Source organism: Prinia subflava, chromosome Z (genome assembly GCF_021018805.1).
Source record: "Prinia subflava isolate CZ2003 ecotype Zambia chromosome Z, Cam_Psub_1.2, whole genome shotgun sequence".
In the NCBI taxonomy this organism is placed as follows: Eukaryota; Metazoa; Chordata; class Aves; order Passeriformes; family Cisticolidae; genus Prinia; species Prinia subflava.
The window spans coordinates 20,806,322-20,832,541 of NC_086283.1; the positions used below are offsets into that span (position 1 = coordinate 20,806,322).

A 26,220-nucleotide genomic window follows, 5' to 3' on the forward strand; every position below is an offset into this window, starting at 1 on the left:
AAGTGGTTAATTGAAATAGTGTTCTATCCCACCGGATGAGGGGATAGCCAGGAATAACTCGCCCTTGAACAGACTGGCTGTTTATATTTCAGCAGCACTGTGCAACCTGCCAGGTAGCAACAGCTACAAACATTTTAACATCTCCAGCTTCAACACATCTGACATGCCTTAATTCCTGTTCTGAGGCTTCTGCACTAATGAGGGCAGATGCAGTAACACACTCTACTGGCTGCATGCAAGTGCTGAGGCACAGACAGCTTCATGATCCACCTTGCTATGGGCAAAACCTCAGTGTTTGTGAGGTAAACATTCAAAAAGCGCATCTCTAGATGCTTTTAGGAGGTATCTATATATATAAAAACACACATATATATGATTGCATAAATACATTAGAAAAATCTAACAAAATACAATGTCGTATATGCTCAAATAACAGCAAACAATTTTTGAAAAAAAAAAATGTAATTCATAATAGAGCCTTGATGTCTATTTACAGACTGTCCTGAAGTAAGGCACTGCTACAGAGACATTCATATTCCAAATAAATTTGATCATCTGCCTCACAGGCCCTCTGCTGCATCTGCTGCATGCTGCACGTCGCCATGCAGTGACAGCAGAGGCAATTCAAGTAGCTAAATTTGGGTACTCCTGCACATCCCTGCACAGCCCAGAAAGACAGCACTCACTAGAGAGATACCCCTCTACCCCTACAGCTCCAGATACACAGGTGCAGAGTCCCTTTCTGGAGCCCAGGGCAGCACGGGTAGCTCAGGGCTGCCACCAGACTTCAGTGACGAGCAGCAGCAGGGGATCATCTCGACATCACACCAGCACACACAGAAATTAAAACATAGCACTCCTTAAATATCCAGTCCAGGTCACACCCAAGGCTGCATTTTCCTTTTGCAAAGACAACTCCCTGTAGTGGGCTGGAATTCACAAGTTTCACACCCGCCTGACAGCATCAGTAAATCCAGACAATGAAGCTGGAGGTATTAAACACTAATCACAAAGTGGCCAGGCAGGGGTGAAAGGCGAGTGAAGGCACCAATTCCCTCACCCCAACAGCTTGGAATCACAGGATACACAGAGTAAAATGGCTTTCACAGAAGGGCATGAAATTGGGAAAAATCACAGCTAATTTATAATGCAAACTTTGCAAAAGAAATTATTTTCACACACACAACTATCACAGAACCTTCCCACAACAGCAAGAAGCAATTCAGCAGCAGACTGTAACCTTAAAATAAGAACTACATTAATTATCCATGAGGGAGGAAAAAAAAGTAAACCCTGTTCTAAACAAGCAGAGTTCCCATACAACAGCTTATTTGTCCCTTCCATCCCTGCTACTTACAGTGCCACAAAACACAGATTGGCACTCAGGAAAGCAGCAATAAGGAATGTGTCTTCCTGGAGCATTGTTTACAAGTTCAGCCCAGTCCCACAGAAGCTATAAAAACTTCCAAGTCTGTTAATTCTGTTATATTTACTGTGCATGTTAAGATGCTACATAAGAAGTGATTTTTAAAAATCGAAATTTTATAACTAGAACTGCAATCGCTCTGAATTGTGGCCTGCAGCCATCTCCTGCTGTAATCAATGACAAAAGTCAACCAACCTCAGCAGCAGCAGGTCATCCACCAGACCAAAGGTTGGGCTGGCAATTACTGCATAGAAATATCCAAAGCCTTGGTGAAAACTCAAGCAATAGATCTCTCTTCACTTTATTAATATCAGGGAAGTCCCACATAATAGTCTGAACTGAGCTCCATGAATAAGGTGGAGACAGATTTTTGTTGTTGTTACTTAAAATATTCATCTTTATGGGTGAAATATACTTAATTGGTTTAAAAAACAAATTGGTTTTAGCAAAAAAATACCTAAAAGCAGTAAACCTGTAAAACAGAAAATTGTCTAATATTGTTATTAACTGCAGTTTACTTCATTTCAATATTTAAGTCATGAGCAAATCTAAAATTGTCAGATGCGTTTAATTGAAATACTATCCCTAGAGCTAAACACCGAGTGCTTATAATAAGATACATGTTATTCATGATTAGCTAACTGCTCCCTTTCCATGGAAAATCCCACAGAAAAGGCAAGGCAAAGCAAGGGAACAAAACTCCACTACAGGGCGGGGGGGAAAGAGGAGGTGTTTGCTTCAGAGGGGGTTTTGGTGGGTTTTATCATTCTGCATTTAATCAAGTGACCTTTGTTCCTTTCTCTTCCCTAGCATCTCCAGAAGTTATGTCTTCATGTAAAAAAATGAAGGAACTTCTTCCCAATTCTTCTCATCCTGCCTCCATGTCCTAAATTATAGGTACATTTATCAAGACATTATTTACAAAATGCTGAGTGCAAATTAATTCCTATTTTGTTTAAAAAAACTTAATTAAGAGCAAACAGTATCTACAAACTGGAAAACATCTACATGTAGCACCTGCATGCAGTTCTGATGTTAATTTGCAAGCGCAGCACAGAACTAAGAGTGTAAGGACAGAAATCAAAACTAAAATTACCATTGTATGTAGAGATCAAAAAGAAAACTCTATTTTGCAGGAGAAAATGAAGTAAAATATGTGTATAAAAATAACAGGTATGTCAGTAACTTTCTGCCTAACAGAAGAGTGTATCCTGATGGACACAACACCAAAAAATTGCTGCTTAAAATAATTAAAATAATATGATTACTAAGAAGAAGAAACCCAAGCAGACAGATAAACAAAAAACCTTTTAATTCTCTGTATTTTCTCCCCTTGGTGATATTGAAGAAAAATCAGAACAGTAAAATTAATACATGCAGGATAAGATATGCTGCTGAAAAGCTGAACAACCCAGTAATATACACTTGGTTAATTTGATTTTTTTTTAATTTGCTTTAAGATCTCTACTACAAAGTTCTGCTCAACATATTCTTTCTAGCAACAATCTGCACCAGAATTAGTGTCTCTCAAGTAGCAAGTGTAGCATACACAACAATCTCAATGAGAGAGGCAATTAACAACTGCTGCAAAAAATAATTATATATAAAGATGGTTTGAAAGACAATACTCTATCTAAAATGACCTCGCTGTATTCACAGCACTGATAAAACAGTTTTCCTTTAAAAAAATGCCACTTTTTTTATTCATCAAAAGAGAAAAGCCCCAAGGTCACCTGTCAATAACAGAACAAACCCTCAGTAAATCACAGTGCTTCACAAATAAATTCCTCATCAGTAATTAAAACCAGGCCTCTCTGGCCCTGTGTTATCAGCTCATCAAATTCATTGCTCATCTAGAATAACAGATCCACATCTGCAGTCATTACAGCATGCCAGATAAATCAATCCTCTCAATGATGCTTTGAGCCATCTCTGCTCCCTTTTAACCAGCCCGATATTTATTTCCCCCTGACACTTCTGACATTCTATTTACTGTAGGCAAATGGAACTCATACGGCACCTTGTAATGGCTTTACCAAACCCCATTGTGGGGCATATCTTCCAAGACTGATGGGCGCAATAAACAAGGTTTTATGGTGTAAGTGTGAGCTTCCAACTTCTTTTTTTCCAGGAATTTGACTTCTGCAGTGAAGATGGTTTATTACATTTGATTGCAGGTGGAAAAAGCTATATCCACTTTGAGACCTGTCAGCTAAAAGCAAGCAGAAAACTTCTGAAATAATATTATTTTTGTAATTTTGTTTTCTCATTGATAACAATACAGAATAAAGCATCTTCCTGTCAGGACTTGAAAAGCAAGACCATAATTTATCATTCCACCTCCACCCTCCCTCCCACCAAATCAAACACAGGTCTCCTCTGTAAATCTCCAAAAGGTACAACAGCAATATATAATCACCACATACAAACAAGTCCATCCCAAGTCCTCCCCAGCATTGTTGTCTACATTCAAATCTGAAGTACATGTGGTTAAGGAGGTACACACATATTGACAGATGAGGTCAAACATGCTTTTGCGACATCTGAGCCCAGCAAAAAATCACAGGTTTCTTAAATTTACTGCACAAACTAAAACTTTTCACTGTTTGGTGCATTCTCCAGCAACAAGCATCAGACTGTTGGGTTCAAAACAAGAAGATAAATTGTTTCATTGAGAATGAAACAAACAGCACAAGAATTACTTTTCAGCACAAATTCTGTTTGTACACTATCACAGCTGCTCTATTTAAGGAAATTGAGTGAAAATCTGTTTAAATGAAAAAAGCATTCCTAGAATCGGAAAGTCTCCCAGAATATCACATATGTTAACAGCTCTGAGGAGTTCAGCAATTTCCAGAACTGAAGCAGATCCCCCTCCTCCATAGGGGTGGTGTGCTTTCACATACATATGGACATTCAGCCAGGAGATGCCAAAAAGCATATGCCATCCATCCAGGAGCCCCATTTCATCCCAGAAATCGGGGGTTTCTGTGCTCCAAAGAATGATCCTGTGTATAATCTGAGTAAAACAGCTAGTTTCTGGTGCAGGTAGGAGAGGCAGCCCAGCTTACCCCAAGCCAAGGTCCTGCACCTGGATCCACGTTGCTCTTCTGCACGATCTGGACCCAGCAATGACCACGGCTCCACATCTCCCCGCTCATTATGCACAGCTCAAAACTGACTTGCATTAAATAAATGTCACAGTGTTAAGCGATCCCTCCTTTAGCGCATATTAAAATTTTATTTCTGCATGGCAGCAGTGCCTCACTCACAGCAAGGTGAAAAGGCTGGGAAAAGTCCCTTTTTTGGAACAAAAACAATGTCGGAGTCTACAGGAGGCTATGAATTCTCAGATCCTCCTTCCAATGCTGATTCAAAAATGACAGGATATAGTCTTTTCCTTAATGAAAAATCTATATTTATCACTCTGTTGTTCTTGTGTACTGATCCCACTGCTCTCTGAGGCCAAAGTTTGAATATATTGGATTTTGAAATAATAGCCCAAGGCTCCGAGATGCTGGGTCATGATACATAAATTATGAGAGGGGTTGTTCCCTATTTCTCTGCTTCTCACCACAAAAACAAAATACAAATTCCATGTTGAAGATCTTCAAAAGTCTACATTATCTCCAAAGTGCAAATTATATGGGATATTCAAAGAACTATAAATGATAAAATCAGACTATACTGAGAAAGATGGTCTGCCTGTCCTAGGGATACACCAGTCATTTGTTGCTTTAATATCATAGAGTAAAGCCCTATTTCTACATAATCACAGATGTGACAAGCTCAATTCATTTGGATTTTTAAGCCTTAATTCCAATTGAGTTTGCATATGAATGCTTGAAAAGATAAATTAATTTAGGACAAAGATCCAGAGACTGAATTTATCAATCTGTTATGCTTCACACTTTGATTCTTAAGTTTAACAAGGGTTGAAAAGCAACCCTCAGCTCTAGACTGTTGGTACTAGGAGAATAAAGAGATAGAAAACCTCATTTTTTTCCTATAGCAAAATTTAAGGCTGCTGTTATGATGAAAACATAAAGGGGAAAAATCTGGGAAGTATTTTTCACCTTCATCTCATAATAAAACAGAGTTATTATTACAGAGTTCTGTAAAGCTGCACCTTCTAAGCTGCTGTATTTTCAGGGAATGGGGAAGAGTTGCCTTTCTAGATTTTGTTTCTCTGATGTGTCCAACTTTCCTCTGACCTTGAGTGACTCTGGCTGAAGTTTTCCAAACCAGCCACTGAAATCGTCTTACCCCAGTAACCAAGAGAATTTCAGGGAGCCCTGGGGATATAGCTGCTCTTCATGCTTTCTCTCAATTACCTGAAAATCAAGATCTGAGATTCATAAACTACTGGAGCAGTTTAACATCCAGTGCCCAGGGAGAATCAACACCTTGGGGAATTTGTAAGAGTGCCACAACACTAAGTGCCATAGAAATGCAAATACAATTTAGTTACAATTAATAAACATTCTTTTTGAAAATTTTGTTTAGGAGTTATAAATACACAGTACAAATACAGCACATGTATAGAAAAATAAAAAAATAATAATTTCTCATGCAAAAATCCATACCACATCATTTTGTCCAGGCATAATACACTTCTTGGACCTTTTACCTGTTAAAAAAATGCTTTGATTTCCAGAATCAAATGTAACCTCAGTTCTGCAAGTCCATAGCATCAAGTGAGATGGATTCAAAGAAAACCAAACCAATTCCTCCTGCCAGGCGCAGACTTGTGTCCAAGGGCTCCTACCAGGAACGGAACCAGCTCCTTCCTGACCAGCTGTGGAACAACCCAAGGCTGTTCGGTCTACAGAAATGATTCCCAGAATCTTCTGGGGCAGTTGCTGAACTCAAAGCAGTTTAGAATGTATTTTTTTCATATTACCTTTGCTCCTGACTTATTCTGTCCAACTGTCTTCAGCAAAACAAGCTAGAAGAAATTTATTAAAAAACATGTTACAGGGAAAGGTTCTTCCCTTTAAAGTTTTTTTTTTGTCACATAAAAAAATATTCCATTCCTAAAAATTCATTTTTAACACCTAAAGAGGGATCTGAGCAACCTTCCAGCCCAAAATAACTGCACTATCGCATACATACCTTAGTTTTCTAGATTATTACATGTGTATTTTATATGCATTCACACAGAGTGATTGTTTGGCTTTTTTTAAATTAACTTTAATTGCTTACCCGAGGTGAATATATTATGACATTAAATAAGAATTTTTCAGTGTTGGGAGGTTAAAAAAAAAAATCACATGCTCAATGCTCCTGGATACCTTTGCTCTCATTCCTTCACTTCTCCCCTGACACTTTCCAAGATGAAAGTGCCCCCTGAATCTACAGAGTCCCATATCACTGCCTTCTGTCTGTCCCACAGACTCTGCCAAACAATTCCCAACAAGGCCTTGCTAGCAATCATGCTACTCCTTCCTAACTACTCAGATACACAATTTCACAAGCAGGCTGCCTGTACTGGTTTTGAGACAGAGACAAGTCTGATCATAAATGTAAAGAGACAAGATCCAGTTGTGATACATCTTAGTATTTTCTGAGTAAAAGTAACTACATAAAGAGCCCTCAGGCAATCTGTTTGTATTTGAATGGATCCAGAGTTGATGTGCCCCGTTACTATTTCACCCTATTTGCTGGCAGAGGTTTGAAGCTTAGAAGCCAAGTAAACAGAAGACACGCATACCAGCACGCTTCATACAGGGGGTACAGTTCAGGCACCCGCACTATCCTCAAACTATTGCTCTGCCCACTGCCAAAATCAGCCATTAACATCCTGAGATATTAATAACAATACTAAGTATCTCCTGCACAATAGGGAAGCATACCAACTGCAAAACTGGCCAAAGAATCCACTTGAAAAACACAATATTAACCCTTCTGCAGTCCTGCTTTCCATGATACATGGCTGACAACAAGGATTTGTAAACACCAGAGACTGCAGAAACCCATCAATTCCTACAGAAATATTAACCCGTGTGTCTGTAAAGCCTTGAAATCCCAACTTCACCTTTGTTTCATCACTAATTAATTTAATGACTGCTTATTTCTCCTGACTTTTAAAATATGGAGAATATGATGAAGAGAGGTTATTTTGGCAGAATATACATTCCAAGGGTAACTTATGTACAGCCTCCACAGTTTAAAGGGGGATGTGCATCCTCCCAGTATTTCCAATGTTTTTTCCACACGCTTTCCCACAATGCTATCATACAGCTGTAATTTGAAAACCATTGCATATTCCAGTTTGAATAACACTGAGTCATGGACAGCTAATCACAGGTCCATGAAGAAAGTTGACCTCTCTAATGTTTGTGAGTCATCAAATGTACAAGTTCAGCAATTTCTGAAAAACCAAGATCAAAAATTGTAACTTTTAAGAAATAGCAGAGCTTCAGGAATATATTAAACTGACCACACAAATACACTCAGGGTGTCATTTCATGGTCATGCACCATCAGGCTCTGAAAAAGAGATGAAGCAGTGGGAACCCTACTGCCACGGAAAGCAGAGACTATTGTTTTCTGTTTATCAAACCAGAGTTTCAACCATACGGGTGAAGAAAGATCTTTCACATTATTCTTGGGAAGTCGAAGAACTTGACCAACATAGCTTCATTCTGTATTACCTATAATTCCAGAAAATGTGCATCATATAATGTACACTGACATCCGCATCATCAAATATTTAAACGTTCTAGTATTTCTCAGTATTTGCCAAAACCTCAGCCCAATGACAGGATTATGTGTTCCTTCAAAAATATTCAATTACCCCAAACCACAATAAGACCACAGAAAGGAATTCATTTGGATTTCTAGACTAAATTAAGTTGAAATTAGCAGACAAATCAGTAACTATGACCACTCCTCTGAAAGAAATCTCACGGCTCTTGAACACCACGGTTCAAGAACACCACGGGCTAAACCTTACCACTGATACAGAATTTCCTGTAAGATCATGCCAGAGGAAGGGCATAATAGTTTAGTGTTCTGTGCAATAATTATTGTATTTAATATGTAACTGGGTTAATATTGAAATAGCTTTTGCCTTGAATGATTATAAGAGAAAGAAAGCTCACAACAAAAGAAGGAAGAGAATAGTAGGTATTAATTTTCCTGCTGTTTACTTGGGTATAATCCCTCCCTTCACAGAGCACAAGACCAGTAAGGCATGAGAGTAATCGAAACACTCATCTCCACTTCTTTTACCACGCCCTGCATGGGCTGCAATTAGAGAGGTCAATATTGGCTTGAATTATCTCACATTTAAAAGTCTTCACAATTTGACCATGTTAAGAAAGGCTGCGGCCACCACTTATGTCAGCAGAGAGAACTGGTCACTCTCAGCAAGCCCAGCATTCCAGCCACCAAGAGGAAGCACTCGTGGGAGTGAAGTTAAATGACTTAACACTTTCCAAACACCAAGAAAGATAATGACATGGCTCCACCACTGTACCTATCAATTGCAAGTCTTAGAAGAATTCTTTCCTGTTCAACTTCTTGCAAGACCAACATAATTCATAAAACAATTCACTATCTACCATCTGTTGTCACATATCATTACTCAGTGCAAACTGCCCAGTGGAGAGATAAGAAAAACATCTGAATGAGCAGCTGGGTAAGATAAAGACCTGAGCAAGTGCAGACACAGAAAAGAAAAAGATATCCAAGTCCTTACTGCAGATTACCTTCTTCCAATCTGCCTCTGCCTAAGAGTTGGGAAATGAACTACAAATTACAAGAGTTTTTAGATTCCTTGTTGATGCTAAAACCATCTACAAATGGTCTCTCAGCAGGTGCCCATCTCAGAAATCCTGACCTCAGTACCACTGTCCTACAGACTAAATAAAACACCTCAGCCAAAAGCCATCAGGCTTAGGAAATTCAGCCACACAAAGAATGGCAGCTGGATGCTGTCCAGCACGCTCTCCGTTGACTTATCACACACTATAAGCCTAAGCACAAAGCCTCTATTTTTATCTCTTCTGGTGGTATCTGGATCCAGCCACTCTAAAAGAAACAGAAGAAAGTAGTCTAGGATTGTTTGCTCCTTAATTATTGTAGAACTCCTACCCAAATAACAACAGTTCTGCTCAAAGCCCTCACTGTGATTTAAATCCTTGATGGATACCTTTTTATACAATAAGAACCTTTTACTACAATAAGAAATCCCATCTTCTTTTTGAGTCTCCTATAACGCCGCCAAAATATATTTAGATCTTGTGTATCAAAATTACTTACACAAATATTCTGGCACAAAAATTTGGTGCAAGACCTCTTCAACCAGCTGGTCTCAACTTTCCTTTTGAGAAGAATTTGATGGGATTATAATGAAAATACACACGAAGATAGACGTGAACTGAGTTAATTCAATCCTATTGCTGGAGGGTACAGAAAGAAATGCAGCTTCCCCATCCATGAAGCGTTTATGAAAACATTCCACCAGCAATTTACATCTGTGTCAGACAAATGGAAGCAGTGTCAGAACTTGCATCCTTTATGCTAAACCATCCAAAAACAACACACAAAAGCTAGATTATCTGCCCCAGTCAGCAATTCAATTTTTTAAAACTCATTTGTGTGAGGTTTTTCATCCTTCTTAAAACCCTGAGACATACACCTAAGCACTAACAAAAAGATTACTTTGACATAGTTGCTTTTGGCTTCTCTTGTAAAAGCCTTTGTAAAAGCCTTTCACACCTTCCTGGGGAAGTTACACTCCTCGGAATGTATCAGTAAATCCGTGTCTCATAGACACAGGAGCAGAAGCCTGACACATGGGCAGGGAAGCTCAGGTCCCTTAAAGAATGAGGCAGATGTTGGAAGATTTCTTAGGGAGTGTGGAAGGTACAGGTTACCTACCTTTGAATCCACATACCCTCATGCATGAATACTTTCACACATTTATAAAGGAATTAATTCATTCGCATGGAGGAATAACTGAAATTTCAGCTAGTCTCTAGAATATTCTTACTTTATTGGTTAACTGCACTTTAATCATGTATAGAAAGTACAGCAACAGTTGAGTAAAGGGAAAACAAGAACAACTATATTACCAAGCTCTCAGGCCTACCACCTGGTATGAGTTGGTTTGTTGTACCTTTAACACGCTGATAGTTTGGGCCCAACATGAGAATGTGCCTTAAGCAGGAGGATCTGCTTATAAAGGCATACCTTTCAAAAAGCAGAATTTGCTTATGAAATAGGAAAAAAAACCACAGCAAGCTGGGCTGTAAGCTCTTGGAGAGGTCAAGACATGATTATTTCATATACATATGCTTAAAATATGAAATTATGATTGCTTAAATATCTAAATTTGAAGGCTTTCACTCAAAGGGAAACTCCACAAACTAGGCACAGGACAGTGAAGAGATGAGCATGCTCTTTACTTGGATACTTGCATTTTTATATTAAAATGCAAAGTTGTGAGTTTCCTTAACCAGCAGTTAAGTATTCGAAAAAGAGAGACTGTGGTATGTGAAGTATTTAACAGGCTCAGGACATCTACCAGTACAATGACAAGCACTTTGATAAAAAAACAAACAACAAATATTCTGTCTTTCAAACCATTCTATTACTAAAGCCAAATGCAGAGACACTTGCACTCATTGTTTATGAGAACTGGAAGTACTACATTAATAATAACAGCAATAATATAGAATTTAAAGTTAATATGGAAAATTATGGGCAAAGATCAGACAGAAATCCTCTTATGAAAACAGCACTAAAACAGGACTACAAACAGCACAGCAAGCATTTATTATTGCTTTTTGAACACGTACACAGATTTATCTTGTACTGCTATAGTACTTTCAGCAGTTTCATTGTCAGGTCCCATTTTCTGCTTCCTCCGTTCTCCCCTTCTCCTGATTCAAAACCATCCCTTTCACACATCATTCCTAATTAGATGATTAGTGCTTGGAAGGGCAGGAGATAAGTAATTTGCATAATTTAATCATAAAAAGAAGTTAAAGATACAGATTTTGCTGTTCGTTTGTACAATTATCTTCACCAGCCTGGGGGGCTGAGATATTAATGTGATTAAACAGTATTTCTGCAAACAGGCAACTGTGTGTCCTCTATTAAAGCAGAGCTGGAGGCAAATGAAAAATTAATTTTAGAAGACAATCAATTTTATTCTACATGACTGTAATAAATAACAGCCCATCTGCAGACAAGTCATTAGGCCCTGGGAGGCTACACGTGTCACAAAGTCTAAATGACACACAAGGCCGAATTTTCCACCAAAATCAGAGTCAGAAATAGCCCACCAATGGCCATTCCCCTTCAGAGAGTACACGGGATCTCCCAGAAAAGCTAGGTGCATGTCTGAAGCACTAATCACCAACCACCATTTGGGCTTGTACAGTCTTCACATAAATACAGGGGCTTGGTGGTTTGCCCTTCATCATATTTTCAGTCTTTTCTGAATTCTGCAAGAGTAAATCAGTATTTGGCTAAACAGCCAGGATGCCACCTATGATGCCATAACCCTTACGAAATGTATGTGCTAATTCAGTACATAATTATGTTTACTACTTTTTAAACTGTTATGGTACATAAAATTATTTTTCACCATTCTTGACATGCAGTCACCTCCATTTAGAATATTAAAATCCACTCCCCAATTAAAGATAATCAAGACAGTCTCAAATACATGAAATATGATTATGCTCCAAGTAAGGAGTTCTGAATATAAGCAGTGTACAATATATACCCAGCAACAAGCTTATCCTATTCCCTATACTAAAATGGTTGGTATTTATCACCACTGGTAAACACTTCCCTCAGTGGAAAAAGTGAATATTCCTATTCACGCTGTAATCCCTGATTCTTGACAAGTGTTTACCAGGCAATGCAAATAAACATCTACTGACTCTCATTACTCCTGGCCATGTAGTGCCTTTCATCACAAAAACATCACAGATACACATATCCTTAGTGGAAAGATTTGGGGTTCCACAATCTCCATGTGTATACAAATATACACAATTTCCTCAACAAATATATAGACTTAATTATTAAAAATCTATCCAAATATGAGATTCACTAAATAGAACTGGTGGATACAATAGGGGATACAGCTGATGTCCCAAGGATTGTTTCATTATTCCACTTCCAAATTTGCAGGAAATGTTACCTGATATGCCCCTAAGTAACTTACTTCAGTAAGTTACTTCAGTAACTTAATTCAGATTAATTCATGGCTATGCACTGAGGTTTGGCTCTATGGTTATGATCTATCTTTGGTTTCTATGATGGTGATCCAAAAATCACTGAAATCAGTTGGAAGACTGGTTCTGCAATGGCTCCACCATGGAATTTCACCTGCAACGAGTCAAAAAGACAGAACAAAGCAACGTCCTCCTTCATGAGAGATAAAAACCCTTCCTGTTCACTCAGTCTCCTCTGCAGTCTTACACAGAAAACACTGGTTGGGTCAGGACATTATGAAAAACCAACAGCAAAAAAAAGGAACTTTCAAATTTTGCCCGGAGTCATACAACCAAACTAAGCAATCAACCTCAACACTTAAACAAAAATATTCTTTGCCCACCTACTGTCTGTAAACTTGTTTACTTTCACTCAAATTCTTATAGCACTAGACACTACAGGGGATTATTCTGGAAACAACCTGACATCATCGGATAAACTACTTCATGTCCATGAGATGCTAAAAAGAGCTTCCAAGTAAAAAGCAGAACCAAGAACAGCAGCATCAAAAACCCCCACCAACAAACACCAATATCAAAATATGGTCAAGAAAAACTTACACTCTTTGAGCTTAAAAGACACTTTTAAAGACAACTCAGTGACCAACACAGCAAATGAAACCTGAGAGTGGTGCCTGCTGTTTGTGTACTGAGTTATTGTGTAGTTTTTGTGAATGACAGGTCAATCTAGATAAGGAAGAAAGATGAAGCTGTGTGGCCACAAGAATCTGAAGATGTCAAAGAGAAATTCTGTGACAGCCAAGGATGGCGGGAAATGATCATCAAGAACAGGCACATTCAGACCCTAATACAACACACTACTTAAATGAAATGCAGTCCTGTTCGAATAAACCCCTTACATAGCTGGCTTACATGTGAGACTGAGCAGCAGAGATGCTCATCCCTGCCAGAATTTAACTTCTTGTTAATAGCTAAGCTTCAAAAATACAACAAAAATCTGGTATTTATAGTGTCTGAAACTTCACATGAATGAATAAAAAAAGTCCTTATGAAGAGTTTCTATTCAGATCAGAATATAACAGTGTTAAGAACTCAGTCACTCAACTGACCTTCAGTCAGTGAACACAAGTTCTTAAAAATGGCTTTAGAAGTCTAATGCCATAACCTGAACTACTCTACTGCACTCCCTGCAATATTCAGGAAAGATGACTACAATAAATGTCTCACCAGTATTTTCTGTTTTGCTTCCACACCAACACAAATAGAGATTCTCTCCTTCAAGGACAATAAATAAGATGAAGCAGTTTATTAGAGGGCTTTAGTTGTGGGGTGGGAGAGGAACTTGCAAACTAAAATTTTGAAGAAAGCATACTACAAAAAAACAAGGAAAGTGGATGACCAGAAATCCTCCCGCTTAATATGCAAGAGAAGTCATTCATGAAATTTAAAGAAAGAAATGTCCGTGCGCTCCAGAAAGATTTGTTTGAACCAGAAGTCACTTATGCAGCAAGTAAGGCAATTCATAAAAACAGAGCAGGAAGATGTGACAGCGATTCTTGTTCTGGGACAAGAGATCTTGGCTCATAGAACAGCAGGATCAATTAATGCTCTTCAGCACTGCCGACCATGAGAACAAGCGAGGTTTGCAGTGTGTTACAGCAACAATTCTGGCCAAACCCTTGCTGAGGGCTCCTGCAAGAGGCGCTGTGGCTGTTGAGAGCAGCACAGCAGCCTGGGCACACAGACACGGCACACACCTGGAATGCAGCAGGAGAGCAAAAGGTGCAGACAGCCTGTACTGAGCTTTCTGCAAACAGTCAGACAGCCTAGGAGAATATAAAAATGATTTTGTAATGGCAGGATGCTCAACTCAAAGAAATTTTGATAAGCCACCTATCAGATACATGAACTGCCATATAAAAAAACCCAACAAATAAACCCTTACGAGCCAAAAGACTCCCCAAACCTACAAATACGTCTTTCAGCAACCAGCTCATACAACAGAGGAATAGAACACCGAGTTCATTACCTTGGGTCCTGTTCCAGTATCCATATTCTGTCTTGTTTAACCGCCAGCATTTTACCACCTTGCTCTGCTCTGTTTTTTTTTTTATTGTTGGTTTGGGGAGTTTTTGTGTGTTTGGGGGAGGGGTTTCAGGTTTTTCTTGTTTAGATATGTATTTTAAGTCTCACTGGAAAGACTTGACATTTTCCTGCTTCTATTTCGTAGTATTTTCTCAGCAGCTCTTTAGAAAATTGCACTCCTTCAGCACACAACAACATTTAAAAGTACGAGGAGGAGAGGAGGCAGCTGCAAACACCTGCAGCCCTGAAGAGAGATGCCTTCATCAGCCTTACAGACAACAACACGGATAACATTTCACAGACGCAGGACATTTGCTGATTAACTGTTATCAAAACAGTCTATTAGCTAGCATGTAAAACTTGCACTAGGCAAAAACAACTGCCACACATGTGAGAAAAAGCATAATGCATAATATTTCAAACATGCTGATTACAGGTTCTAAATGAAGCTCAAAACATTTTTTTTCTTTCAACTAGCTTTATCTTCTTAATTAGCAACTCTTAAGTTACTGTAACATACAAGTAACTAAATCCCCCTACTGGCACAACAACCTCTTGTACCAGAAGATTTCTTTACAGCCACTTTATTTTTTTTAGTAACAAATGTACAAATATTACTCTCTAGAGGTGGTGGGGAATAGGAAAAATCAGCTCCTCAGCACACACACAGGATTTTAGGAAATTGTTTGTAAGACAGAGATGGCACAAGATGACATGGTTGATTCCCAGGAAGGACAAACACATCAGCAGAGTAGAGTGTCTGTGCTGACCTGCTTGCTTGGGTGATTCCTCAGCAGGGCAGTGACCCCAGCAGTGGCTGCCTGTGACATCTCCCAACTCCCACAGAATCCAGCCATCCCAATAAAATCTTTATTCCACAGCACAGTTATTTCTGTGCTGCAAATAACTTGCCCAGGAAGGCTGAGTCTCAATTCTTGCAAACATTCAAAGTCTCACTGGAGACAGTTCACAGAATTCCAGAATGGTTTGGGGTTGGAAGGGACCTTAAAGCTCATCCCACCCCCTGCCATGGGAAGGGACACCTTCCAGTGTCCTAGGGTGCTCCAAGCCTTGGACACAGCCAGGGATAGGGCAGCCACAGTTGCTCTGGGTAGCCAGCACCCTGAACTTGGCCTTCTCCAGCTCCACAAGGTTTGCCCAGTCCCACCTCTGCAGCCTGTCCAGGCACCTCTGGACCCATCCCTTCCCTCCAGTATGTGCCACCCCACCCAGCCTGGGGCTGCTGCTGAGAGCTCCAACCCCCTGTCCCTGCCTCCAATGGCTCCAATCCCCTGTCCCTCACACCAATGGCTTCATCCCCCTGTCCCTGTCACTGACACCAGTGTTAAACAGCACCAGTGCCAATCCCGACCCTGGTGATACCCAGCACTGATATCCAGCAGCTGACTGCAGCTCTGAGCATGACCATCCAGCCAATTCCTTGTCCATGGTCCATCCATGCAGTCCACATCACTCCAGCTGAGAGACACAGATAGCCATCACCTCAAAATCCACAAAGATGACCTCAAGAGGACCCCCCTAACCTCTCCAATTCTGTGATTCTGGAAAATATGTTAGATTTGGAACTGTTTACACAGCATGAAGTAACTCTGATGAACTTTTTAAAATAAAGTGTTCTGTTTTAATTCCACTGTCCATTCAGGCCTGAAAACAGGAAAAAAAGTCTAGGTGTTTTGCTGATTTAAAATACCATGAGGGCATCCCAGGCTAAAAGTTCTCTTGCTACGGACTAGATTGGACTGGACAGGATTGAATTACATGTTGAGAATGTTACTCACTCACATGGTTACGACAAGGATAAAGAAAACTAAAGACTTTAACTAAGGACTCCAAGATAGTTCACACAGCCCTGTAAGTTTATTTAGTAATTTCAGTTCATGCCCATAGCAAATGCGCATTTAAACTAAATTTCTGAATTATTCTGAAGTCCCCCTCTCCAAAAATCAAGGTTGATATCCATGGTTGAGAAAGCTTTGGAAAAATGCAGAAGTTTAGTTTAAATCGCATCATACATAAATTTGTGTGTATGTAAACATCTTATCAATATTAAAGATAACTCCTGCTTTAATTTACGGGATAGCTGAAATGTGTTATCCGATAAAACATGAAAACTCTGATCACAGGAGCCTATGGCTGGGAACAAGAATGAGGAAGACTAAAAACAGTATAAGCAAAATGCTGCTGAAAAAACAGCCCTGAGATTCTCTCAAAGAAAAATCAGAGCTACCTCTGCTCAAAATACTGTCGTCCTACCAGAGACAGAAAGGATGTGGGGGTAGCATTCAAAAGGAGGTAGCACAACCTCCTGGCATGAAGCTCATTTCTGCGTCTGAGCACAGGAAACCCTCAAGTCTTAGAAGCTGTATCAAGTTGAGTCTTGAACAGAATAACTGCAAGTGCACTGGTGATGCACAACATGACATATTTCAGTCATAAACAGACTGGACTTACTTTTAGAGTACCAAACAAATAGGTAATATCTTGATTATACAAAGATACTTTTCACCCAAAGCCGCTGAAGTAATTTTTCCCCCGTTTTACACACGATCAAGAAATAAACTCTAAAATCATTACAGGAGATGACCTCAAAATTCTACATCAACCCTACACTTTGTATGTCACACACAACTACAGCCAGTGTTAAGGGCAACTGAATCATTTAACTGAAATGGAAACATATTTCAAAATATTTAAGACTTTACCTAATTCACTGATATGATACCTCACAAAACGCATCCAGCTCAAGGAAGAGAGTAAGCTAATTAACTTGCCGGGAAAAATTTGAAAGAAGATACATTAAGGATTTTTTCAATACTTACATTCCTATAAAACACATTTCAGTACTTCAGTGACTACATGCCAAATCCTTAACTAATACTGTCACTGGAAACCTTCAATTAATGACAATATTAAGGAAGCTTTATGTAGCATAGATAATAGTGCACATGCATAATACAGAAAGATACCTCAAGTTTTACATATTAGTTGTAAAAAACCCATTAATAAAGAATAATCTAATATAAGCTCTGTTTGTCACGGCATTACCATACTTTTTAATGTAAGAAAAAAGAGTATCCTTCTTAAATAACTACTAAATGCTTGGGGCTCTAACATATTGCTGCAAGCTATAATGGTTATAACTGTTAATCCAATACACCTTTTATACAAACCCATAAACACACGAGTGGAAAAATAGCACAGATGTTCATCTCTAATGCAATTTCCATTCAATTTCCTAAGTGCAGTCCCTGTGTGCAAACTAGCTTAACGTTATGTTTAGCTTGCAAATTCTTTTAATAAATAATGAATGCAATAAAACTGGTAGATCAATGGCGAGCTGAGAAATCATAAAAAAGCCTTTTGTGCTCATGCTGTTGCCGATTTCAAACTTCAATCCAGCTACAGATCAATAGTACTTTTTCTTTTTAACCCATCCCATAGATAGCAGACAGAGTGGATGTAGGTTAAATGCCGGTACCAGATATCAATTTCCAGAAACTTGATAACATCAGGCACAATTGCAATCGATTTGCATTTTATACCTTATTGTAGGAACAATATACACTGCTAAACATCACACTTTAAGCCACTGCACAGTAATAAAGGGAGCACATTAATTGGGTTTGGTTCTTACTTTCTGGAGAAGTGGTATTTGTGAGTGAGTCACGAAAGGCTCTGGCATAATCTATTTTAATGAGCAAAATGGGCTCAGCGGGTCAAGATGTACTGACAAGGGAAAATAAGATATCCTCATGCCTACTAGTGACAATAAACTTTACACACACACAAAGCAACAACACGGCTGCGCTATCAAAAATTAAAGGCAAGCAAAGAAATTTCTGCTTTACAGGATTCGGATATTGGAACCTTCTGGGGCAGGTATCAAAGTACATTAGTTAATAGGTATTGGTGTTTTCTACAGGTTGTAGAAGGGAAGGAGGGGGAAACTCTATTACCGAGTCACTTTGGATAACCCTGTTTTACCAAGAGGGAACAAAGATCAAAAGCTTGTAGCCCCAAGGGACAGTTCTAATATCAAGCAGGACAAATCTAAATCACTAAGAATCATTACTAACTAACATACTTGTGCTTGGGAATGCAGGTTTAATCAGAACATATAAAAAACCTTGCCTTGGCTTACACCAAAGGAGCATATCCCAGACAGCAGGAACTCTGAAGTAGCCTCATTATGTTTCGGTTTGATATTAGTTCTGTGTATGTAAATAATCATTAAAATCATGCATTTCCATACACCTTCAGGTTTTATTGCACTGAAAATCACACAGAGAACTTACAAAACCAACCAGCTGGGAACTTTCCATGTATTTTAAAGTAAGGACTTGGGTAATTTTGTTTGTAACTTCAGAAAATTCATAATCACCACCTCTGGAAAGGCACAAAAGAGATTCAAGATCCTATATGCAGCAAGTACAAGATCAGACCCAAAAACACAGGAACACGTAATTCCTTCAAAAGCAGAGTTCAGTAAATACGTCCCACCTTTGATGAGAAGAGCTCAGATCCTAGAAACATTTTTAAGTTTTTTTCCCTTGTTCCGGCAAAGGGCCCCCTGGCTTGAAAGGGAGGTTCACCTCAGCAAAGTCAAAACAGAGACTTTACAGCCCAGATTTCAACACCTTTTTAATACTAATGCTGACAAACAGGCTTTACAAAACACCAATTCCAGCCTGAAAGCAGTGAAATAAACAAGACAATTCTTTAAAACATCTCATGAGGCTCATTTGAAATATCTACTGCAAAATTACTAAGTTTCTCACTCTAAGGCCACTGCCACACAATAAAACATCATTATTTAATTCAGTGGGTTTTGCTGTGCTTCCCAGTCCTACCGAAGTTGATTTTCCCTGCCTTTCACACTAGTGCACAAACAGGCTGCGTGTGCAGCCACAGCCCCAGCGTGAGAATAATTCCCCATCTACTGAGCTGGTCCCTTCTGGAGGCTTTCTGAGTATAATGCTATTGCCACACATTGATATATTGGTGAGAGAAAGGCAAATATAACAATGCTAAAGCTTAAACTCATTTGAATAAACTGTGAATTTCTATTACATATATTGTTTCCTTTATCAAATTGGAACTACTGGAGCAAGAATACCAAGAATGCCAACATAAATCTAGATCCGTTACAGCCAGTTTCTCCAATTTATTCTCAGAACCTTTAAAGACAAAAAAATCAAAGTTCTTCTGTGTCAAGGAAAGATTAGGAAAAGGAACATTTCTGATAATTTTTAAAATGAAAATAGAAGTCTCACAGAGAGAAATCAGGATTGCACAAAACACTGTTTTATCCTCTAAAGAAAAACAAAGATGACCACGAGTGGTTTAGTAAACACTAAGGAATAAAAGCTGTGCATAGCCTACGTGGGAAACAGATCTTCATTATTCATGGCAGAGTACTTTGCACTTTTGCTATCTTTTTCTCAGAATTTAAAACCCTTCCACAAAGGCACGTTCCAGCCTTTTATGGTTTGTGTTCCACAGGTTCTGTCCAACATAACGGATACCAGACTAAACTCACCCGAAATTAAAGGTGATCAACAACTTCTCCAACATAACTGGCCCTACATGGGGAGTAGTAGCAGAAACATTATAAACAAGTATTTTAAATCTAACAGATGTTGAATTCAGACATACTTAACTTTAAAAGAAAATTCTTAATGAGGTAAAAAAAGAGAAAAAAAGCCCTTACTTCAGCCTGTAATCAATTTGGACACAATGATATTCTATTTATAGCAATACTTTTAACATGTTCTAGTCTTATATTATTTATTCGTATCATTCCTATTACAATGAAATATTAATGTTGAGAAAGTGGTTATTCTATTAAGGAACTATCCTATGTTTAGATTTTAATATTGATCTCCACTATTTGGGATTAATTAATCATTCTGTAAGAATCTGCATTTGCCTGTGCTATAATACTATCAGAAGTTTAGCATCTTCCCCCACAATAATGCCAAGATTAAATTTATATTTTGACCTATTCCTAAAGGCAATTTAGTTATTTCAACAGAAGGGGGAAAAGGGGATACCGCCACTTTAAAAGCTTCAATCTCTTTGACATTGCTGGCAGTGTATGGGAACATTAATGCATCTGTCATGATAACAAGCTAAGAATAACATCTAGACATCAAACCGAGCAGAGAATCCATCTGAAGTGATTCATTCAGATCTGTCTCATTGATTTATTAAACACAGGGCAACATCTGCAGCCTCACAGAGCCGCTTGGCGAAATTAATGCAAGATCAATTCAAATGGAAAAAAGTGCAAAAGAGATAAATCAAAACACAATTTGCATGCAGTTCCACAATCAGGCTTATTGGGTGCAAATGCTCAATTTTCCTCCCAAAGCAAATGAGTTTAAATGTTGTTTTATCTTTGTAGAATTGTGTGATTTGAAGTGACAGTGAAGAGTTCTGCAGGTTGAAATGGTGAAAAGAAAAAAAGGAGAAGAAATGCTTGCAAAGACCTTTTGAATATGCAACAAGAATATCATTAATACCTAATTGTTTAGCTTTTTTGTCTTTGCTACAAAAACACAGTATTTTTCAGTTGTAGAAGTCTCAGTAGAAAATTACATATGTATTATGCATATACACATGCAGGAATCATACAAATACTCCATTTTGGAGGAAAAGCATGTTATACTTCAAATGGGGAGCTCTAGTGCTATGAAGAAAGAAGGGAATTTTAATCAAGGGTTCTACAGATTAGATATGCATCTGATGAAAATATTCAAGTATTTTAGGAGTTTTAAACAGGCACAGACTTTCAAGATATCCAAAAAGAAAGAGGGATTTTTCCAAAAGCATAACTACATCGCTCAGAAAGTGGGAGAATTCCTTTCTCCATCTCAAGCAGAATCCACTTTGCCAGTGATCTCTTCCAGAGCGTTTGAAGTGAGCCTCCTCTCCAAGAAAGAGAAGGAAATTGAAAAACTGATCTTTATTTTAAAATGCTAACACCTCCAAAATTTATAAATTGGGCCAAGTCTGAATGCAGGCAAAACACCCACTTAGAGAAAGAAGTTTATGGACAATCGGATGTCTACACTTTCTATCAATACACAGGAAGCTGTGTGCAGTGCTACATGGCTGGATTGCTTTAATTATAATCTTGACATCAGTCTCCTAATAAAAGACAGAGTACTGCTGACTATAGGGTAGCTTTTAACAGTCAACATGACTAGACCCTCATTATCTCATAAAATTAAATGTCTGCATTTACTGCTTAAATTCATTTCTAAAGCCTTTTATTGTTTGTGAATAGCCAAAGTAATGTAAAATATTAGCTTAACTGGTTATTTTAAATCATGAAAAATGTGCCATGTACTGAAATGCTCTTTTCTGGAAAGTATTCTGACTATTCACTGAATAATCCAGACCAACACTATGCTTTTTCAGTGGCCAGCAGCATCCATCAAATACAGAACCATGTGGAAGAGATTGTGATCATACTCATATAATCCTATTTTTCAGGACTGACATATGTACTATCATAAACATGCTCTTACTAGTTTTACATTTCCTTTCAAAAACAAGTCCTCATTACAGGTTGGGGGATTTTTTTTTAATTAAGTAAATGTTAGGCTTTAGCACTAGATTTAAACAATCTTCCATAATTTAAATAATCTTCTAAAGTATTGCCAATCAGGAGCTAGATTTTGTCATTATGTTTTACTCACTTGAAGGTGGGACCTGCAATGAAATGAGCAGTTAGTTTTATTTCACAGACCTTGCCTGCAAATTAGAGTGCGTGGTGCTGGCTAACAACAAACATTTTAGGAACATTCTGTAAACGTGTGAATGAAAATTTAAACAGTACGTGTGAACGTACTATGGAAATACACAGGTCAAAGCTGCTGGACAGAGTAATTCCTGCTACAGAACACAAACACCAAAAAAACTTTCGCCCACGGGTGTGTTTCTCTGCAGCTCTTTCAACCTCTGTAGACAAACTCAACTAGAAAAGTGCAATAAAGTAAGCAGAAGAAATAGAATTTATCTTTTTTCCAGTTATATATAACTGGTGGTTTGGATTCCAATTAAAAAAATAACTATAGGTGCACACTAACTGGTAATGTTAATTATCAGTGAAAATAATGACACCCAGCATTTCTTACTGCTTTTTCTGGCAGCTCGGGAGTTTACTGTAGCATTTCTACAGCATTCAAATGAAATACATAAACGGCTACCGATGAAAAAAATATCAACTAGAAAAGCAATGTCCAGTATTCCAAGTTGAGAGCAGTATTTCTAAAAGATCACATATTTTCAAGCCTTTATTTTGCAGGTACAGAACTAAGAAATGTGAGCATATCTTTTAACAGTTCTACGGCATTTAATTTGTTTGATAACGTGCACTGCAGTGCTTCTCAGGTCACTTCACAGCAAACAAAAATAATTAAGATCACTCATGTATTTAACTATTTTTACCCAACATTCTCTCCAGTAAGTATGAACTGTTCAAGGGAAATAATAATCTGTAAATAAAATGAGGCATTAAGCATTTAATTAGCACGACAGAATACAATTAACATTAAGTTACAATCCTTGAGCAAAGTTTCAGGTGTGCCGATAACACTCCTCATGTCTTACACCTGAAACCGTGAATGCAAAAACACCTTCATGTGAGCAGGTTCTTCCAACCAGTGGCATCTTCCTGAGGCATAAAGAAGTGAAATGCAAAGGGATTTGCTATTCTTGAACGGGAAAAAATACAAGGTTTTCATAGCAGTGTGGGGAAAGTTTAAGCACATTCAACACGTGTGAATGTCTGAGCGGAGAGCTCTGCCCTGCAGGAGCCCCCTGACACTGCCCTGCCTTATTCCCAGCCTTTCCCCAGGGCTCCGTTCCACTCACTGCTCCTTTCAGACCCTCTTGGAGCATCACTAGGCTCCTCATCCACAGCTCCCCTAGGCGTCCTTCCCACTGCTCCCTGCATTACCCAGTCTCTCGTCCCATCACGCCCGTAAGTCTTTGTCGAAGAGAAGAAAGAAGAAGGAAAAAAAAGTTGGGAAATACAAGTTTTAAACATTTAACACTCCAGCATTTTGAGATTTTAAATCGCTGGTTATAAGACAGCAGAAATCATTAGACTGCATCTGCAGGCTGCATCATCAAATCAGATCCTGTATTTCCCTAATGGAAAACTTTGGCACAGTCACAGAAATCAACGAGATGTGTTTCTTTAACCATCAACTTTCATGCTAGTTGAGTCTTAGAAACATTTCACAGAAGCATTTACGTCTTAAATGTGCCCCTTAGTAATCTAATGTATTTGAATAAAATTAATATAAGTCTCAGACCTTGCTTCCAAACCCATCACTTTAATAAAGCAGTGGGTGTGATGTCATCGAGGTGCCTGACATTGAAATAGGCAGCGGGAGAAAGGGTTACAGCGATAGAACTAGAGCAGGAAAAGAAGCACATAGTTCATACAGTTCATACTAACACATCTACGAACCTAGTTAATATGACATTAAGATCTAGGAATTAAGTGCATCTCTAAACTGCCACCTGTAATATAAAGTGATTTTAAACAAAGCAAATATTGCATTCAAGAATGACGCCCGGTCTGCTCCTGCTTCAGCAGCTAGTGCAGGATCAGGCCCCGCACTGGCACGAAATTAAGTTATTAAAAGTAAAACCCCCGCTCAGAGCTAAGCAGGTCGAACCAGTGACACAAAGCCCTCAGTTACTGAACACTGGCACGCTGCAGGTCGGACACCGCACTCCGAGCTCGGTGAAGCGGCTGTAAAGAAAGTTTGCTGCCACAGAAAGCAGCAGCACGCTGACATGGAAATGTTTCTGGAGACATCCCTCACCAACTGCTGAAGCAGGGAACGGCATCTCTAAAGTCCCTGCCTTACACCCTGCCCCACGACACCAGTGTTCCTGCCGAGCCCCGAGAGGGTTTTGTGTTTATTTAGATCATTATCATTTCTAAAGGCAGCAGCCATGAGGTCACAAACCAGCATTATAACCCCGACTATGCAGGACCCAGCAGGGATCTGGGGGCTCGGTGACCGAAGCCGGGCAGGGCAGGGGCTGCGGCCGCTCCACAGCTGCGAGCGCGGGAGCGGAGCCGCTCCGGGGGCACCGGGACCCGCAGCCCCTGCCCGGGCACCCGGCTGGCACCGCCCGCGGGAGCGCCGGAGCACGGCCGCGGGTTCCAGCGGGACTAAAATAACGGAGAAAACTTTTGGGGATCTGGGTGGGGTTTTAGGGTTTTTTTAAAGGAATGTTTTCGGGAACTATCGTCCTTCCCTGTTAGGAGAAAGTTTGGAGCCCGGCGCGCGGAGCTACTCCGCTGCCCGGCGGTCCCGGCCATGGCAGGGGCTGAGGGAAACAGGGAAAGTTTTCCATATCGGCACCGCCGCACACCCCAGCCCCCGGTGCCCCTCACGCCCGCCTCCCCTGGGACCTGCGCCCCCGCCCCCGGCTGCGCTCCCCGCGGGCCGGCCGGCGCCGAGAGCGGAGCCCGCGCTCACCTCGCGTTGGTGCAGTCGTTGTACAAAGTTTCGAAGTCCTTCCTGGTGATGAGCTTGCAGCGGTTGACGCCGGGCTGGATGGCCCCCAGCCCGCGCAGGATGCGGACCTGCTCCACCGTGCACACCACGGGCGATATATCCAGCCGCTTCAGCTTGGTGTAGACCGTGTGCAGCCCTCCCACCAGGTGCTTGAGGAAGAGATCAAAGACTTGCGGCAGGCAGATCAGCTCCTGCCCCTCCACGAGGAACGAGGCCACCTTCACCCCGTGCAGGTCGACCATCTTACACTCGTTGCCGCCGCCGCCGCCGCCGCCGCCCGCGCCGGCCCCGCCGCCGCCGGCCGAGAGGAAAGTGTTGACGAGGCTGTTGGTGAGGCGCGGGGACTCCGCGGGGCTGGAGTACAGCGGGTCCGCCCGGAACAGTCCCGCCGAGCCCCCCGCGCCGCCGCCGCTGGAAGTTGCGGCGATGACGGGCGGCGCGGACACCGCCATGGCCGGCGCGGCTCCCCGCGGCTGCCGAAGCCCCGCGCTGCGCTCCGTGCGGTGCCGCCGGACCGCCGCGCTCCCGCCGCCCGCACGCAGCGCCCAGACCCCTCCCCAGCGCCGCCGGGGGAGAGTGACGGCGCCCTCCAGCCAATGCGCCCCGCCCGCCGCCAGCGCCGCCGCCGCCAGTGGCTGCGGGCGCGGGCGGGGCGGGGCAGCGCCGGCCGCGCACCTGGGGCGGGGGGTGAGGGAGCGAGGGCAGCGCACCCCAGCGCCCGCAACTCGGGGCAAAGTTTTGAGGGAGACGCTGGGACCGCCGGGGGTTCCCTCTCGGCGGGCTGGGAGAACGCCCCGTTCCCCGAGCTGTGACGGGATGCCGCGGGGCTCCCCAGACTGTGATGGGGTCTCGGTCCCCCGAGCGGGAGGGGTTCCCGCGGGCTCCCCCGCCCTCAGAGGGAAGGGAGCTGAGGGGAGGCAGCGCTCGGGCCGTCC

The 26,220-nt window shown here is 40.7% G+C and overlaps 1 protein-coding gene across 2 annotated transcripts in view; it reads right to left on the reverse strand.

Moving 5' to 3' along the window:
• DACH2 (dachshund family transcription factor 2) overlaps positions 1-25,886 on the reverse strand; it is a 247,377-nt gene extending 221,491 nt beyond the window's left edge. Inside the window, exon 1 of one of the 2 annotated variants that reach the window (XM_063422816.1) lies at positions 25,247-25,886. In XM_063422816.1, coding sequence (XP_063278886.1) covers positions 25,247-25,737 — 491 coding nt within the window. In that variant the 5' untranslated portion in view covers positions 25,738-25,886. The remainder of the gene's footprint in view (positions 1-25,246) is intronic. The other variant, XM_063422814.1, reaches the window with a different exon arrangement.
• Between the last annotated feature and the right edge of the window lie 334 nt (positions 25,887-26,220).